The 19,667-nt window shown below is 43.6% G+C and overlaps 1 protein-coding gene across 1 annotated transcript in view; it reads left to right on the forward strand.

The window, feature by feature from the left end:
* Positions 1-1,751: 1,751 nt before the first annotated feature.
* The window catches only part of SMARCA5 (SWI/SNF related, matrix associated, actin dependent regulator of chromatin, subfamily a, member 5), a 52,287-nt gene continuing 34,371 nt past the window's right edge, over positions 1,752-19,667 (forward strand). Inside the window, exons 1-2 of the mRNA XM_021707424.1 lie at positions 1,752-1,822; positions 5,231-5,397. Coding sequence (XP_021563099.1) covers positions 1,820-1,822; positions 5,231-5,397 — 170 coding nt within the window. The 5' untranslated portion in view covers positions 1,752-1,819. The remainder of the gene's footprint in view (positions 1,823-5,230; positions 5,398-19,667) is intronic.

Raw genomic sequence — 19,667 nt, forward strand, 5'->3', positions numbered from 1 at the left:
AATCAGTGGTGCTTTCATCTGCCAGGTGAGCAAATTGAGTTCTGGTAAGCAGAACCTGTAATAGAGCTCCAGTCTGACTCTAAAAGTGAGCCTTTCCCACCCAACTTAACCTGTCGTGTTCTTACAAAAAAACAAACACAAAACCATGTTTGGCAATTTCATTTATTGACGAATGACTTGGGAGTTATTTTTACCTTTCTAGTATAGGAATATCTGTAATTTTATTTTTTATCTATCTTATCACTGACTAGTTCTGAATATTTTTTCTTTTTGCATTATAGTGAGTTTGGCTTTTTAAAGTTTGTCTTTAAAAATGAATGTACCCTCAGTCTTTTCTGTTTTCTTAACTAAATTCAGAATCACTGCGATTCACTGATTAAAAACTGGTTTAGCACGCAGTCATAAGACTATATCTGACAACCTTATATCTGTTTTGCATTTAAACATTTTTAAATGCTTTTTTTCTTGTTTTGGGAGTATGATTTAAGGTGGGTTTTTCCAAAATGAGAAAATCTAGCATTCGTGAATTTTTTTCTGACAAAGCTGATTTTCCCAGAAATATTAACTAGCCTTCCTATGTAGTCAGTTTTTCCTTTTTTGCTTGGTAGTGATTGATCAGTGGAGCAGTCTTGTTTTTTTAGTTGTCTTTTCTGCAGTGTGGAGCTTGTCTTTGTTCATCCTCATCTCTCACTATTGACTAGACTAATAAATAGCCACCCTATGTGCCAATAATATTATGATCTCAAGATGCCTGGAATTGAGTTTATTTTTAGTGGAGGAAATGATGACTACTGTTGGAAAGCACACTTTATTTTTGTAGGATGTATTTGACCTTTCATGATATTTTGGAATTTAGTAACCGCGCTAGGTAATGTGGAGACTTGAGGTTAATAATGAACTTGAGGTTACACTGGTGCCTGAAGGTCTTAGCAATGAAATTAGACTTCAGTTTAGGTCATTTGATCCCATATGCTAATATTATTCCAGGTTCCCTGCCCAAAGTTTTAAATCACAGATAGCTTTATATAGTATGTATTGCCAAGCAGAAATTTGTACATGACCAATTCTCATGTTTTCATTCTTTTTTTTTTTAAAGGATGAGTGTTAGAACATGTGAAAAGGGGCAACAAATTATTTAAAAAGAGGATGAATGGAACTTTGCAGCGTAGAAGTTACTGGTTTTTGTTGTTTATGGCATTTGAATGTCAGAATGCAAGAGTAGCATATTTATTATCTGCTTAGGAATCAGACTATAGTATTCAATTCAGGATGCATTATCCATTTTTGGTAATATTCCAGAAGTTAGAAATCAGGGTGACTAATCCCGCTTTTCTGATGTACGTTGTGTAGTGGCACATTAGGTATTGTACTTTTATGAAGAAAAGGGAACTTTTTTCACATTTTTCATATGGTTTCATAGTTTTTATTGCAAAAAAGAAACAGATTTGTCCATATGTGACGTGTATTGAAAGTAATTTTGTTTTAGGATGATATAGATGAACTTGCATTTCAGTCTTTACAACAGCCATACTATAGTTTACATGTTTCAGTTAAGTAGGGTATTGTCCTCATAGTATTTAATTTCAGTTTATCAGGTTTTCTGTTAGGTTAGATGATAGCCATTTAAGTATCTAGGAAGGTTGGGATGGGAATGCATTATTTAAAATGTGTTATGGGTGGAAGGTGGCTTATGATGGAGTGTTTTCTGTTCTTAAAGAACATTCCATAAATTTTTCCTTCCTACCAGGAAGCATTTGATGATGCATCACCTGGAAAGCAGAAGGAAATCCAAGAACCAGATCCTACCTATGAAGAAAAAATGGTATGTTCAAGGCATATGAGTAGAGTCTATAACGAAGATGAAGATTTTGTTAGCTGATGAAATGTACTAACCATCTAAGTTAGTGCAATTTGTGAGGTTAGAATATCACAGACTGAGTAATTTGTAAAGAAAAGAAATGTATTTCTTACAGTTTTGAGGACTGGGACGTCCAAGATCAAGAGGCTGGCGCTTGATGAGGGCCTTCTTGCATTCTATGGAGGAAGGGCAAGAGCAAGAAGGGGCTGAAAACTTGCTTTAATAACAAGACCACTCTGGTGGTAACTCACTCACTCCTGCCTAATGACATAGATGTATTCATGAGAGCCCTAGTGACCTAATCACCTCTTCTTTGGCTCTACTTCGCAACTCTGTTTCATTGGGGATTAGGTTTCCAGGGCATGAAATTTGGAAGACACATTCAAACTATAGCATTTAATCCGTAGTCTGTGTATAATTTTTATAATTAGGTCCCTTGAAATATGTGTAAGAGGGTTACTATAACTTCTATATCTTATTTGCCCATGAGCTAACTATGTTAACACCTTTATGATTTTAGCATTGGCAGTGAGGCCAAGACTAGAGTAGAAGTTGTTCAGTGTATCTTTATTCTTCATCTGCCTAGCATTTTACTCTACTGGTTACAAAGAATAATATATCCTCTTTGCCCATAACAGTCTTAAATTATGGATGGGAATCTTTTTATACTTGATTTCTTAAAGACCCTGCCTACATTCCATATATTTTTTTCTTTTTGAGTTGGGATCTTTCTCTCACCCAGGCTGAAGTGCAGTGGCATGATCACAGCCTCGATCTCCTGGTTTTAAGTTATCCTCCTGCCTCAGCATCTTAAGTAGCTGGGGCTACAGGCACCATCACATCCGGCTAATTTTTTGTTTGTTTGTTTTGTTTTGTTTGAGTTGGAATCTCACTCTGTCACCCAGTCTGGAGTGCAGTGGCCGCTCCTGGCCACTGCAGCCTTGACCTGCTGGGCTCTAGCGATCCTTCTGCCTCAGCCTTCCAAGTAGCTGGAACTACAGGCACATGCTAGCACGCCCAGCTAATTTTTGATTTATTGTAGAGATGAGGTCTTGCCAAGTTGCCCAGGCGGGTCTCGAACCCTCGGGCTCAGGCAATCCACTCACCTCAGCCTCCTAAAGTGCAGGATTACAGGCTGAGCAACTGAGCCCGGCTATCCAGCTAATTTTTTCATTATTTATTTTTGAGTCGGAGTTTTCTGTTGCCCAGGCTGGAGTGCAGTGACTCGCTCACGGCCACTGCAGTCTCTACCTGAAGGGCTCAGGCGATCCTTCCACCTCAGCCTTCCAAGTAACTGGAACTACAGGTGTATGCTACCATGCCTGGCTTATTTTTTGATTTACTGTAGAGACGGGGTATCACGAAGTTGCCCAGGCTGGTCTCAAACCCCTGAGCTCAAGTAGTCCTCTCGCCTCAGTCTCCCAAAGTGCTGGGGTTATAAGCGTGAGCCACCATGCCTGGCCTTGTTTATTTGTTGAGATGAGGTCTCACTATGTTTCCTAGGTCTTGAACTCCTGGGCTCAAGCAGTCCTCCTGCCTTGGCCTCCTAAAGTACTGGGATTACAGACCTGAGCCACTGTGATTGGCCTGTTGTATAAAAATTTAGAAATGCAATCATGTAAAATACACATCTCAGATCTCAGTTCAGTATTTTAAAAGTTTGTAATCTTGAAAAGCATAAGCAGCTGAGGCTTGTCATCAGTAAGACACTATCAGGGAGAAGCATGTTGACAGCCTATTGTTATTGTGCAAATTGGGCTGTTTCTATGACTGTCATTTGTGACCCAGTGAAACACTAACACCGTGTGCCTTCCTGATAGCAAATTGGGCTTCAGTTTTTGAAGTGGTGAGTTTAGAAAATGGTTCCTTTCCTTTAAAAAAAATACATAGTTTTTGCAACACTGTGGTGCTTGAATACTTCTGGTATTTGTTAGGCAGAATATCTCTTTGTAATTCTAAAACTGACATTTTAAACATTTATAGGCAAAGATGTTGAATAATTCGTTTTTCTGTGTATTGAACTCTTCTTCTTCTTTAACCAGACTATTGCTGTTTCTGTAAAAAGGCTTTCAATTTCATTATTTACTTTTATGAAAACTTGTTTTCAAGGATTTCTCTTTTTTGTTGTTCAAATAAATTCCATTCTCTTGGTGTGATGATAGGGGACATTCAAAGGGGCAGATGACATGAAAGGAAGGAATAGTATTAAAAATTGCTTTGGGTTAATGAATATTTTATGAACTTAATAAGTGTTTTCAAGTCTAATACCTTTTTAAAATGTGTCGCCGGGCTTGGTGGCTCAGCCTGTAATCCCGCGCCTTTGGGAGGCTGAGGTGAGTGGATTGCCTGAGCCCGTGGGTTCGAGACCCACCTGGGCAACTTGGCAAGACCTCATCTCTACAATTAAAAAAAAAAAAAAAAAAGGTTAGCCGGGCTTGGTAGCGCGCACTTGTAGTTCCAGCTACTTGGAAGGCTGAGGTTGAAGGATCGCTAGAGCCCAGCAGGTCGAGGCTGCGGTGGCCGGGAGCGGCCACTGCACTCCAGTCTGGGCGACAGAGTGAGACTCCAACTCAAAAAAAAATAAATAAATAAAAATAAAATGTGTCACAGCCTAACTAATGAATGACCAATGCAGTTTTCCCTGCTTATGAATAAATTCACTTGTATTGCCCAATGTCTTTTAAAATTTGTTTTGGTCAACTATATTGAAGTATAATTTACATAAAATAGTTTAAGTTTGCAGTTCAGTGAGTTTGGGGAAATATATTCAGTAAGTTAAACACGACCACAGTCATGATGTAGAACAGTTCTATCATCCCCAAAAGTTTACTCAAGCCAGGTGTGGTGGCTTATGTCTGTAATCCCAGCACTTTGGAAGGTGGAGGCCAGGGGTTTGAGACTAACTTGGGTAACTTGATGAGACCTTGTCTCTACAATAAATAAATTAGCTGAGTGTGTTGGCACGTTCCTGAAGTTATAGCTGCTTAGAAGGCTGGGGTGGAAGGATTTCTTGAGTCCAGCAGGTTGAGGCTGCATTGATTGTGAGCATGCCACTTCACTCCAGACTGGGTAATAGAGACTCTGACTCAAATAAGTTTACTCCTGCCTCTTTGCTGTGAATTCTTGTTCCCACACCCCTTACCACTTTTGATCTGTTTTCTGTCACTAGTTAGCATTTCATATAAGTGGAATCATGTGGTGTATATAGTCTTTGTTTGTCTTCTTCTGCATGCTTTTGAGGCTCATCCGTGTTTTGGGGCATGTATCAGCAGTTGTTTTTTATTGCTGAGATCAATTTATGGAAGGATGTTGAAACTTTGTTTTCTGAAGTTTTAATATGCTGATAAAATGTGTCTTAAAACTTTTTTGCAGCAAACAGACCGAGCAAATAGATTTGAGTATTTGTTAAAGCAGACAGAACTGTTTGCACATTTCATTCAGCCTGCTGCTCAGAAGACTCCAACTTCACCTTTGAAGATGAAACCAGGGCGCCCACGAATAAAAAAAGATGAGAAACAGAACTTGCTATCAGTTGGCGAGTGAGTAATACTTTAAAGTTCATAGTTGAACCAAACTTACTTTTCCTAGTCTTCATTAGAGGCATAAAATCACTTCATTTAAAACAATTATTTTTAATACTGTTATTTATTTGGCTCTGGTTGGCTTGGCATGATGTAGCCATAACTGTGTAAGTATATAAAAATATGCATGATGCCTTATTTTTTATTGCATTATGTAGTTTATGGATTACAACAACTATATTGAATATGGAACTTAGATGCTATCTCATTCCTTAGAAAGGAAACAAATGCAGAGGTGATCTGTTTAACATCACGTAGAAATAGTTAGAATGATTCAAACTTGAATTTGGATAACTAGGGTATAATCTAGGCTCTTAAACCCCAAATATGCATTGAGCATATTTTATCTGAAGTCTGCTGGTGTGTGGATTATTGTGATGACTCATGGCCCAGCAACTTGTTTAAATTCTGTAGAATTTTTGTCCTGACTGGATAACTAATATTTAATAGATTTGTGTAATCTCAGAGCATAAATATGATCAGTGATTAAAATATGCAAGGTTATCTAAAAGGAAATTATAAAATGCTACCAATAATGTTAAATTCACTACACAGTTAGTTGAAACAGGGAAGTGTGGTTAACTTCTTGAAGGGATTATCACCATAAGCATGATACTTTTTTCGATATATTCCACTCATCCAATATAACTTGTTTATTATCCATTATAATCAAAGTACTATGTTAATATTTATGTATTTATTATAAAGATGTGGGGTACAATTCAGGGTTAGGTATACAAACATTGATTATGTAGGTACCTTGGTTGATGAGGTATGCCCCTCCCTCCCCTAGCAGTTTTCCTCAGCTGCGAATCCCACCCCTATCCCCCGACAGTTTCCCATTACTGCCAAACGCTTTTCTTACAGAATTATAATTGTTCAAGGTTTGCTTATGAGTGAGAACATATGGTACTCTGTGTTTCTGTGATAGATCACCGAGTATGATCGACTCCAAATCCATCCAAGTTGCTGCGAAGCCCATATATTTGTCCTTCTTTATGGCTGCATAATATTCCATTGTGTATATATACCACATTTTCTTTACCCAGTCCAACTTCGATGGGCAACATGGTTGGTTCCATGTTTTTGCTATTGTGAATAGAGCTGCAAACAAACATATGTATGCAGGTATCTTTTTTGTAGAATGATTTGAGTTTCTCCGGGTATGTTCCCAATAGGGGAATTGCTGGGTCATATGGAAGGTCAATTTCTAGTTCTTTCAGAAATCGCCACACTGTCTTCCAAAGAGGTTGTACTAGTTTGCGTTCCCACCAGCAGTGTAGAAGCGTTCCTTTTTCTCCACATCCTTGCTAGCATCTGTTTGTTTTATTAATGATGGCCATTCTTACTGGGGTTAGGTGGTATCTCAGTGTGGTTTTGATTTGCATTTCTCTGATGATGAGTGAGGCTGAGCGCTTTTTCATGTGTCTGTTGGCTGCCTGTATATCTTCTTCTGAGAACTGTGTATTAATGTCTTTTGCCCACTTCTTATTTTAATTTTAATTTTTTTTTGAGTTGGAGTCTCACTCTGTCACCCAGACTGGAGTGCAGTGGCCGCTCCCGGCTACCGCAGCCTCGACCTGCTGGGCTCCAGTGATCCTTCCGCCTCAGCCTTCCAGGTAGCTGGAATTACAGGCATGCGCTACCACGCCCGGCTGATTTTTTGATTTACTGTAGAGATGAGGTCTTGCTGCCCAGGCGGGTCTCGAACTTGCGGGCTCAGGAAGTTCCACTCACCTCAGCCTCCCAAAGGCGTGGGATTACAGGCTGAGCCACCGAACCCGGCTGCATCTTTTAAATTTTTTGGTAGCTTAAAGACTTTTCTGTCTGATATTAAGATTGCAATTCCTGCCTTCTTTTGTGATCCATTTGCTTGGAAACTTATTTTCCAACCTTTAACTTTGAGTCTGTATGCATCCCTTGAAGTGAGATGAGTCTCCTGGATGCAGTGAATAATTGGGTTATGGTTTCTTATCCAGTCTGCCATTCTGTGTCTTTTCAGTGGTGCATTTAGTCCATTCACATTCAGGCTGATTATTGAAATATGATTGTTTATCCCTGTCATGAGGTTCTTTGCGGAGGTCCAGCCTCCACAGAGCCGCAGGGCCTGAGGTGGGGGGAGGGAATGAGAAAGAAAGACAAGAGACAGCGGGATTGGGAGGTTTCTCTCCTCAATAGGTGACAGCCCGTTTATTTTTTAGTGTGCCTTTTATATAGGGCAAAACTAGGGCTAAACTGTACAAGGGACTATTGTAAAAACAAGCAGCATCAATCTGGGCCAGGCGTCCAGGCCAGGTGTGATTGACGTCATGTCGCTTTGCTTTATTATAAAGTAACAAATCAAGGTTAGGGGAGATGAGCGAACCACAGCGGAATTATGTTGCTATTAGAAGGCGAGTTGTTCTGTGTTTATCTTTTTGTACCTAGGGCTTTATTGTAGCTAAGACTCTATTTTATCTGGATGTATGGGCATCTGAGACACTGGTTCGTGTAGCAGGCTGCATTCCTCACAGCCTGCCTTTGGCAAGGATGCAGAGCTTCCAAGCGAGACCTTGCCTATGAGCTTGGGGTACTCAAGGCCTACTACGTTTTACGTAGCAGACTGCATTCTTTCCTCACCTGCCTTTGGCTAGAATACAGAGCTTCCAGGTGAGACCGTAGCCTACAAGCCTGGAGTACTCGAGGCCTGCTACAGTGGCAGTGCTTGTCTGCTCCCCACATCACATCTGCTCCGAGATGAGGGAGTATAGGCTTGGTTCCTTGAACACGAGCCAAGAACACAAGGACTTTGTCAGCTTATGCTCTGGTCTCCTTCATCTCCTTCTTTCTTTTTTCTTTTTTTTGAATTGGAGTCTCACTCTGTCGCCCAGACTGTAGTGCAGTGGCCGCTTCCGGCCACCGCAGCCTCGACCTGCTGGGCTCCGGCGATCCTTCCGCCTCAACCTTTCAAGTAGCTGGAACTACAGGCGCGCACTACCACGTCCGGCTAACTTTTATTTGATTTATTGTAGAAATGTGGTCTTACCAAGTTGCCCAGGCGGGTCTCGAACCCGCGGGCTCAGGCAATCCACCCACCTCAGCCTCCCAAGTGTGGGATTACAGGCTGAGCCACCGAGCCCGGCTCTTTTTTCTTTTAAGCGCAGTTTATGGATCTCTACTTGGAGATCCTTGATGGCTCGTACTCTTGCCCAGATGCAGACTGGGAAACATGACAGTAAAATTAAAATTAGCACTCCTAATGCTATTAAACAATATACTGCAGACCATATGTTATGCAACGATACCAATTGTCTAACCTTGCTAATATTATTATTAGCCAGTGTGCTAGCATACAATAGAGGTAACTCAGATGTAGAAATATCATTGATATCTTGATGCAATCGTGCAATGTCTAAGGATACGTTATTAGAGGACCAAATTGCCAGCAAGTGATTTCTAACCAGATCCCAATGCCATTCAGAATTATTATAAGGTTACACAAAGCCATTGGAACTCTGCGTGACATCATAACATAACCCGAGTCTTTAGAGCAGCAACCTGGTCTCCAAGAACCAGGACTGTCTCCTCCAGTGCGTTTAGCTGCGTCTCCAGTTTAGCATCAATGGCTTCTTGGCTGGATAGAGCAGTGGAAATGTTCTTAGCCAAATGGTTTACGTACTGAGCAGTGTGGATTTCTTGAGTCAAAGCCATTGCCGAAGTGGTGGCTGTTGGCAATCAGCATAACCAAAGCAGTAATACCGGCAACTAGTAGTCCAATAAATCTTCGCTGGTGATCAAGCAGGGTGGACATTTGAGGAAGTACATGCCAGCCATAGTCCTGATACCATGACCCAGAAATATATACAGGCATCACAACAAAAGAGGGCTGATGCAATACCACAACTTGCTCTCCTTCATTATGACGAGAAACACAATTAGTAATGTTACAATGAGGACACTTTAAAGAAAAATAGGAAGATTCCATGGTAATAGTCCAGGGCCCTATTAATAAAACATAAGGGGTGGGAACACAGGCAAACACCTTATGGGAGCAATTGTAAGATGGTTGGTTTGATTTAGACTGGTGGGAGATGAGAATGGGCCCTAAAACCACCATAAGTTTCCAAATACCAAGTTGAGGGTGTCCTGCTGAGGTGGAAAGGACCATTTCCACCCACCCTCCAGAGGTTTCAACACGTTGTAATTCAGACGTAGCTTGCGGATCCAGAGTAGCCTAGTCCATGACCCTTTCTCTAGTGTGGGAGATACGATGCCAAGTGGCCACAGAATAATGACACCTACTCCAGGGTGGAAACTGAGAAAGCAAAAATGAAGCTGCCTTGGAACACAGGGGAACTCCAGAAGGTAGGGTCTCAGTAAAAGATGTAGTACGAGACCGTAGTGGGCCATACAAGGACATGATCCACTCCTTCTTCAACCAAGGCTGGTGTTCCATGTCCCGAGGCATAAACCCATGAGTATATTTAAAAGTAGAAGTAATCGGCACACAACCTGGATCTCCCATGGAGAGTGGGCGTCACAGACGTGAAAAACAAATGGGCACTTTTATGGACCGCCCTTCATAAGAAAATCCATCAACCCACTGTGGGGTAGTAGACTCAATGGAGGGGTGGCCTAATAAGGAAGAGTTACTAACATATACCGGGACTAAAGGGTTGTCCCAAACTACAGCTCTAAGAAAAGGGGGGTCAGGCACATAAGTCCAATAAGGTGAATTGTGGCCCCTAACTATATCTACTTGGCAAGCCATCACAGCAAGCATGGCTAAGAGTAGAGTAGATGGATCAGATGTGACCCCACTGTTGTTTTGTACCATGTTTTCTGCTTTAGTTGTTATTGCCTCCAGTTGTGTCCAAGAAGGAGGAAGGGCTTGATGTGCTGTCCCAGAGCGGGGTCGTAGGGGAGGCACAATTCTCGGTGGGATGATGCACCGCCTCTTGAATGGAGGTATCAGGCTTCCTGTCTGATTCTCTCTTGATACTCTGAAGCTGGCGACCGGTGTAGAGTTGGATGAATTTCGCCGGGAGCCATCGGGGTCCCTCTGCATTCCTAGGGAAGACACAAGTACTGCCTCGTCCCCAAATGAGTATCAGATCAGGTCCCTGCCGCTGGTCCGTTAAAGGATCCTTCCAACGAACCAAAGCCTCTGCTTTAGGAGAAGGATGCCAAAAGTGTTCTGCAGCTGATACCCCTTCATTATCCAGATTAAGAAAATTAAGAATAAGCCGGGCTTGGACATTTACAATCTAAGGAACGCACTCTCTTTGTGCAGATGTTAAAATCTATGTTGAAAGCTAGAAGAAGCCGGGCTCGGTGGCTCAGCCTGTAATCCCGCACCTTTGGGAGGCTGAGGTGAGTGGATTGCCTGAGCCCGCGGGTTCGAGACCCGCCTGGGCAGCGAGATCTCATCTCTACAATAAATCAAAAAATCAGCCAGGTGTGGTAGCTCATGCCTGTAATTCCGGCTACTTGGAAGGCTGAGGCGGAAGGATCGCCAGAGCCCAGCAGGTCGAGGCTGCGGTGGCTGGAAGCGGCCACTGCACTCCAGTCTGGGTGACAGAGTGAGACTCCAACTCAAAAAAAAAAAAGAAAATTAAGAATAAATATTGCATGTGCCAATAGTGTATGTGGGGAGGAATGTGTATATTCCCCCTTTTTTAATTTTAATAATTGAGTCTTTAATTTTAATAATTGAGTCTTGAGCGTTCTGTCGGCATACTCCACTATGCCTTGCCCCTGTGGATTTTAGGGGATTCCGGTAGTATGAGAAATTTGAAATGTGGAGCAAAATTGGGCAAAAGATTTGCTAACATAAGCAGGACCATTGTCAGTTTTAATCGATTTGGGAATGCCCGTGACAGCGAAGGCTGCAAGGCAGTGAGCTATAACACATCGAGCTGCTTCTCCTGATCGGGCTGAGGCAAAAATAAAACCAGAGCACGTGTCCACTGTTACGTGCCCGTAAGCCAACTTTACAAAAGAGGGGATGTTTGTGACATCCATTTGCCATAAGTGTCCTGGCAGCAAACCTCGGGGTTTCACGCCCTCAATAGGAGGAGAGTGAAACTGAGGACAAATAGGACAGCTTTTTACTATTTGTCAAATCATTTCTCTGGACAGTGAAAATTGGCAACGTAAACTTTGGGCATTCTGATGATGAAGGGCATGGGAAGTGGCAGCCACGGAAGCAGGAGACAGTAAAGGAAAGGCAAAAAATTGTGTAGCCTCATCAGCAAGGGCACTGCCTTAGGATAACGGACCAGGAAGGGCAGAATGAGAACGTATATGAGCAACATAAAAGGGCTCCGTAGAAGTGTGGATATGCGATTGAATGGTCTGTAAAAGAGTAATTATGTCAGTGGGGGAGGAGGAAGAGACAGTATGAAGACTAGCAGTTTCCAAATGACGCAAGCACACCTACAACGTAATGACTGTTAGTGTATAGATTATAGCGTGTCTTAGGGAGATTAGCAAAAACCTGACAAACTGCAAACAGCTCAACCCGTTGAGCGGAATCATAATCCGTCTGAAGATGAGAAACAACACCATTAATGACAGTGACTGCTGTTCCAGAAGAGGAGCCATCTGTAAAAACCAAGTCAGCATCCTGCAGAGATTGAGCACTAGTAACCTGAGGGAAGATAAAAGAATGATTTTTTGCAAAAGTAAGAAATCGAGAAGGAGGATAATGGGAGTCTACTTGTCCAGTAAAGTTGGCTACAGCCAACTACCACACAGGGCATGTTTCCCAGAGCCAAGTCATCTGAGGAGCAGTATAAGGAACTACAATTAAAGCAGGTTCATGGCCAAAAAGTTCCCTAGCTCGCCGCCAACCCTTGACAATGAGGAGAGCAACAGATTCATAATATGGGGTTACAGTGCGTTGTTGTGAGGATGGTAAGTGTAGCCATTCCACTGGCCCCTGTTGCCAAAATACACCTGTTGGTAAGTAGGATGTGGGCAAATATGAGAAACGACCAAGGATCAGTAAAGGAAATGCGAAAAATCTGTTGCTGGGCAATAGCCTCCTGAACCAACTGCAACGCAGCTAGAGCTTCTGGGGGTGAGATAGATGCCTTGGAGATTGAGGGTCAGAATCTCAATATATCAAAAAGTGGCATTAGTTGAGCAGTAGAAATACCCAAGCAGGGACATAGCCAAGTGATGTCCCCCAACAACTTTTGAAAATCATTAAGGGTTAATAAAGAATCCAAACGAATTTGCAGCTTCTGCATGCATACATTGCATCTTTCTATTAGTCTACTAAGATAATCATATGGGGCTACAGTCTGGACCTTTTCTGAAGCAGTAATAAGTCCGGATTGCTGAATGGCAGATTGTAGGTTCAAAAACACAACCTGAAGTTGTTCTGGATCAGGATGAGCAACAAGGATGTCATCCATGTAATGAATGATGTAAGCTTCAGGAAAACATGATCGGACAGGCCTGAGAGCCTTGACCACAAAAGTCTGACATAATGTGGGACTACTGGGCATGTCTTGGGGTAAAAACTTCCATTGAAATCTCTGAGCTGGTTGCTGAAAATTAATAGCAGGCAAAGAGAAAGCAAAACGTTTACGGTTCTGAGGGAAAAGTGGAATAGTGAAAAAACAATCCTTTAAATCTAAAACAAACAAGTGATAGTCAGCAGGGATGGCCACTGGCGAGGGCAGGCCGGGCTACAGAGGCCCCATAATTTCCACGGAGTGATTTACTGCCCGTAAATCTTGTAGTAAACACCACTTCCCTGATTTTTTCTTAATTACAAAATAGGAGTGTTCCAAGGACCGTTGGAATGCTCAATGTGTCCAGCTAGAAGCTGCTCCTAAACAAGTGCTGTTGCCGCTGCAGGCTTTTCTTCAGAGAGTGGCCACTGCTCCACCCATACAGGATCATCAGATAACCAAGTAATGGGATCAGCAGTTTCCTGGTGGGGCTCAGGAGAAGCAGTGGCCATTAGAGGAAAGCCTCAGGGTGACCTAAACCAAACCTCCTGGTTTTTATGGGGGGAGTTAAGGGGTACTGTATTCCTTGGTTAAACCTTCCCAATCCTTGGTTTGGTAGAAATCCTTGATTAAACATTTGAGAAGTGACCAGAGGGCTGGGGCTGTAAAGTAACACCCCCATAGCTTGGAGGACATCTCGTCCCCAGAGATTGAGCGGTAAAAAGGGAAGTACATAAGGCTGAAAGACTCCTTCATGACCTTCATCATCTGTCCACCTAAGTAATTGGCTACTTTGTAATGGAGATTTGGACTGTCCAGTATCTTGCAAAGATGTCATAGCCTCCTGAAGAGGCCAAGAAGTTGGCCAGTGAACCTGCCTAATGACAGAGACATCGGCCCCTGTATCTAATAAACCCCAGAAGGTCTTGCCTTCTATATGCAAAGAATACTCAGGCCGCTTTTCCCCAGTGGCCTGCACCCAATAGGCATGATCAGAAGAACCAAAGGCATTAGTCCCTTACTTTTGTGAGGAGACAATACGTCCCATTTTTCTCAATGGGAGTAACACCAGTTGGGCAATTTTCATGCTTGCAGCAAGAGTAATAGTATTCCGAAGAGCATTTCCCATAACTTTAATTTCACCAGTGGAGTCAGAGTCTATGACTCTGGGGAGAACTTGGAAGCCCTTTAGGGAAAGACTGCTATTCCCAGTAACAGTCCCACCGTGTCATCGGGGAGTGAGCCATACACACCCGTGGGAATGGCTTGTGGACCCATCTCTGGAGTTAATACGAGGTGGGAGGAGGAACTGAGGTCCAGTCCGGCACTCCCTGGGGTGGTGTGGTAGAGATCGCCGACCCGCAGAGTTGATAACTTCCCTGAGGAGATGAGCTGGGCATGGGCTGTGTGGGGGTAGATGGACATAGCCCCGATTGTTTGAGGGGCCCGGGGCTGGCCCCTCCGGAAGTTTCCCAACAGGGGATTTCCGTTTGCATGCGTCTTGGAATGGCATGCCTTAGCCTAGTGAATTCCCCGCTTGCATCGAGGGCATACAGATGAAGGACGGCCGCTTCCGGGCGGGGGTCCTGAATTGGGTTTACGAATGGGGCATTCCCTGCTGAAATGACCCATTTGCCCACAATTGAAGCAAGCGCATCGGGTTTCTCCATTGCCAGATTTCATCACATTAAAAATTTTATGGGGAGGAGTACCTTGCAGAGCTGCAGCCATGGCCATCCCCTGCATATAGGCAGGACCAATGTCAGCACACAAGCGAATGTAATCTGACAGATCTCCCTTCTTACGATAGGGACGAATGGCCGCTTGGCAGGCAGAATTGGCGTTCTCGTAGGCCGGTTGTTTGACCCAAAGCGTTCCTGCTTCTCCATCTACCACCAGTCGACCCACAGCTTGCAGCAGTCTAGACACAAGATCTTGCTTGGTAGGGCTTGTCAGGTTCCTGATGTATTTTGGAAAGCTGCTCTGTCTCAACTCCAGCTTACGGTAGTCAGCGCCATGCTCCCGATGCTGCTCCACCGATCTGACCATACGCAGCTCGGGGATATAGGATCTGCACCTCTTGGGAGGAGTACACTCCTTGGCCCGAGAGCATGTCCAAATTAACCATATCTAGCTCACCTCCTCTGTTTCCCTCAGCTTGCTCTTTGCATCTGTCCCAGAAATCTGTCTTCCATAATAGATAGTCCCCCCCGCCTGACAAACATGCTTTTGTAACCATAAGCCAATCAGAGGGAGTCAAAGCTTCTTGCCAAATGGTTTCCAGCATAACTAATGTGAATGGTGCTGTAGTAGCTCCATACTGTGCCACAGCAGTCTTAAGGTCCTTCGGGGACTTAAGAGACAAAGTCTAATCCTCTCGGACCTCCCTTCCCTGTTCATCAAAGCCTGTAGTGTTTCCCGGATAGGCGTGAAATCCTTCCAAATCATCTCCCCGCAGCAAGGCGGACTGAACAGCCTTCTGTAAAGGAGAGAGACACACCATATGCCTGCTAACGTTGGACAGCCGTTTGGACAGGAGCCAAAAAAGGAGAAGGCTCGGATCCAGAACCCACAAGCAAGGTTCTGGTTGGCGCCAGTTGAGGGGCCCCTGAGACCCAAGGTGGGCCCTTGCCATCTCCGGGAGAGATCTCCTCCTTAGAAATTGAAGAATGATACACCGGTATTGAAGGCACTTCCTCTTTTGAATTCAGAGTGTGACCCAAAGGCACCTCCTCCTCTGAAGCTGAGCACTTTTTAGCTAAAACAGTAAGCAAATCTATAAGTTGAGCAAAAATATCAGAAGATAAAAAAGGAGCGGAGGGCTCAGCCTCTTTCGTAGGCAGGCCTGGAGACACAGGAGACACGGTCACAGAGGCTCAGGTGGTCACAAATATCTTATCGTTATGATATTGAGCAGCAGCCTCATCCAGCTCCTGCTGAAAGTCTCCAGGGAAAAAATTCTTCCCGTCCCTGCTGGACCCTAAGGCAGAGGCTGAGGGGGAGTGTCGCAGCGATGGAAGAATCTGCTCTGCTCTGTGAACTCTGTGAAGTTCATGAGAGGGGTCCAAGCAATCCCTTACTATATTCCACAGAGAAAAGGCATCTACTGGCACGGCTTCAGGACCGTGCACTTGATAAAAATTCTTCAAATGATTGCCCATTTTCCCCCTAGTAGTCAAGTTAACCGTCCCAGCCTCAGGAAACCAGGGACATGCTTCCTCTATAAACTGTAAAAATCTATCTAACTGCCTATTTGTAACCTTAGTTCCTCTAGCTTTCATTTTTTTTTTTTCCGGGTTGGAGTCTCACTGTCGCCCAGACTGGAGTGCAGTGGCCGCTCCTGGCCACTGCAGCCTCTACCTGCTGGGCTCTGGCAATCCTTCTGCCTCCGCCTTCCAAGTAGCTGGAACTACAGGTGCGCACTACCACGCTTGGCTAATTTTTTTGATTTATTGTAGAGATGAGGTCTTGCCTGCCCAGGCGGGTCTCGAACCCGCGGGTTCAGGCAATCCACTCACCTCAGCCTCCCAAAGGTGCGGGATTACAGGCTGAGCCACCGAGCCTGGCTTCTTCTAGCTTTCAACATAGATTTTAACATCTACACAAAGAGAGTGCGTTCCTTAGATTGTAAATGTCCCGTGTTTTACTCCCAACGATTAATTCTTTTCCCTTAGTACTTAACTCAATGAATGCTGCACAAGAAAAGCCAGCCTCCTCGAGGGTTCCTCTCCAGCCAGTGCCATTCCCAGTACTTGGGTCCCTGTTAGGGCGCCACTTGCGGAGATCCAGCCTCCGCAGAGCAGGGCCTGAGGTGGGGGGAGGGAATGAGAAAGAAAGACAAGAGACAGCGGGACTGGGAGGTCTCTCTCCTCAATAGGTGACAGCCCATTTATTATTTAGTATGCCTCTTATATAGGGCAAAACTAGGGCAAAACTGTACAAGGGACTATTGTAAAAACAAGCAGCATCAGCATCTGGGCCAGGCATCCGGGCCAGGTGTGATTGATGTCATGTCGCTTTGCTTTATTATAAAGTAACAAATCAAGTTTAGGGGAGATGAACGAACCACAGCGGAATTATGTTGCTATTAGAAGGCAAGTTGTTCTGTGTTTATCTTTTTGTACCTAGGGCTTTACTGTAGCTAAGACGATTTTATCTGGATGTGTGGGCATCTGAGACACTGGTTCGTGTAGCAGGCTGCATTCCTCACAGCCTGCCTTTGGCAAGGATGCAGAGCTTCCAAGCGAGACCTTGCCTATGAGCTTGGGGTACTCAAGGCCTACTACGTTTTACGTAGCAGACTGCATTCTTTCCTCACCTGCCTTTGGCCAGAATACAGAGCTTCCAGGTGAGACCATTGCCTACAAGCCTGGGGTACTCGAGGCCTGCTACAGTGGCAGTGCTTGTCTGCTCCCCACATCACATCTGCTCCGAGATGAGGGAGTATAGGCTTGGTTCCTTGAACACGAGCCAAGAACACAAGGACCTTGTCAGCTTATGCTCTGGTCTCCTTCAGTTCTTACAGAGTTTTTCCTTTGTTTGCTTTTGGCTTTGGCATTAATGTATGCGTTTGTTTTCAAGTTTCTTGTTGTGCCGTATTCTCTGCTGATTCTGTGCGCTGCTGTTCTCTTGAGAAGTGTGTGGTCAGTCTTTTTCTTCTTTCTTCTGTGCTTAATACCTTTTTAAGTATCTCCTGTAGAGTTGGTCTGGAAGCTGCTTAATTTCTTAGGGATTGAATGTCTGGGATGGATTTTAATTCTCCATCACTGATGAAGCTGAGCTTGGCTGCATAAGAAATTCTTGGTTTAATTTGTTTATCTTTGAGAACTTTGAATATAGGGCTCCAGGCCTTCTTGCTTGTAGTGTTTCTGCTGATAGGTCTGCTGCTATTCTGATTGGTTTTCCCTAGTAGGTAGTCTGACCTTTCTCTCTTGCTGCCTTTAAGATTTTTTCTCTTGTGTCTACTTTGTGTAGGCAAATTACTATGTGTCTAGAGGTTGGTCTTCTCATTTGATGTCTTTTGGGGGTTCTATGTATCTCTTGTGCTCGGCTGGTCACATCTCTGGTGAGATGGGGAAAGTTTTCTTGGATTACATCCTGGAATATTTGTTCCAAGTTGTTCTCCATTTTCCTTTTTTCTTCTGGGATACCAATCAGGCGTAGGTTCGGCCTCTTGATATTATCGCACATCTCTTGTAGGCTTTGTTCTTTCTTTCTGAGTCTTCTTTCTATGCTTTTTACAGATGGAGTTAATTCCATGTCCTGGTTTTCACGTTCTGAGATTCTTTCTTCGCTAGGTTAATTCTGCTTTCCATGCTTGTCATCTTGTTATTTATTTCCTGAATGAAAGTTTTTATTGCCAAAATCTCTGTTACAAGTTCTTTCAGTGTTGCAGCTTGTCTTTCTTGAGTCCTGTTCACTCTTTCCAACTATTCCCTAATCCCTGTTGTATTCTGGGGACAGTCTTTGGTGATTTCCATTGTTTGGGCACCAAGGTCTGGTTTTTCAGGAGTTTTGTTCTTTGGTACACTTGAAGTTGCCTGATGTCTTCTTTTGGTTTTTCCTCATTTGTGACAGATCTCTTGTTTTTCTCTTTAGTTCTGTTATTCAGTGTCAGTGGGTGAGACTTTCCCTTCTGACATTTGCTCAGACCTCTATTCTTCCCTGATCCAGGCTCTGGATTTGTTCTATTTTGAAATAGGATGGTGGATGGGAAGCGTTGCTGTCTCTTGTAGTTTTCGAAATTTGAATGAAGTAGGGGATGGAACGCAAGGTATCAGACACCGCTTGCAAATTAAAATGTTCACTTATTGTGCTATGTGTTCCCTGAGATCCACTCCCCTCTACCACTCTATATGACGATGCAAAGCAGAAAACAATACAAAAGCGATTGAACACATACACACACACTCCAAAACAAACTGGAATAACAACAAAGCGAAACAAAAAAAAATCAGTAACAAAAAGACCCCCAAGAAAACTAAACACACATTCACACATGCCTAGCACAAAGTGAATAGAGAAGAAAAACAGGAAGACCGAAGGGGGGAAAAAGGGATTCAGGTCGAACCCTCACACTTGTATTGACATTCCCCTTAAACGATAAAAAAATGAATATAAAAAAGTCCCAGAAGAACAAAAGAACAAAAACCAACAACCACAATACAATTGAAAGATGAACACTGAGTCATTCACATACACACGAAAACAAAGTGACAAAAAAAAGAAAGAAACAAAAAGATAAGAAAAATTAAAAAAAAATTTTTGGGGGGAATGCAGATCAGATGCTCACATACACATTGATGCACGAAGGAAAAATATTTTAAAAACAGATGAGTTAACAAGCAAATAGTCAAAAAAAATTTTTTTTTAATTAAAAAATAATTGAAAATTTAAAAAACAAACGAAAAACCTGCTCTCTTGTCGCAGGCTCTGTAATTGTTCTTCCAATCAGGTCTCTCCAGCAGAGCCACCTCTTCCACTCTCTCCTCAGAGAATGAAGTGGGGAAGGAGGAGGGACAGTGGAGGTGGGTGGGACTGCAGGCCTTCATGGTCAGGGAGATCTCTGGTGGGGAGAGGTACAGGACTGTTTCTTCCCCAGGTATGTACTCTCACTGGGGTGCCACAGCCAGGCCTATCCTGGAATGGAGCTCTCCTATGGCAGTTAATGTCCAGGCTCCGCCTGGGTTTGTCCCTCTCAGTCATGGCCCAGCTGTGTGGGTCTGATGTTCCGAGGATTGTTGAGAAGGATGGGGTTTGGGTCAGTCCCGGACTCATCACTGA

This window comes from Carlito syrichta, unplaced genomic scaffold (genome assembly GCF_000164805.1).
Source record: "Carlito syrichta isolate Samal-C Ts95f unplaced genomic scaffold, Tarsius_syrichta-2.0.1 Scaffold317674, whole genome shotgun sequence".
Taxonomy (NCBI): domain Eukaryota; kingdom Metazoa; phylum Chordata; class Mammalia; order Primates; family Tarsiidae; genus Carlito; species Carlito syrichta.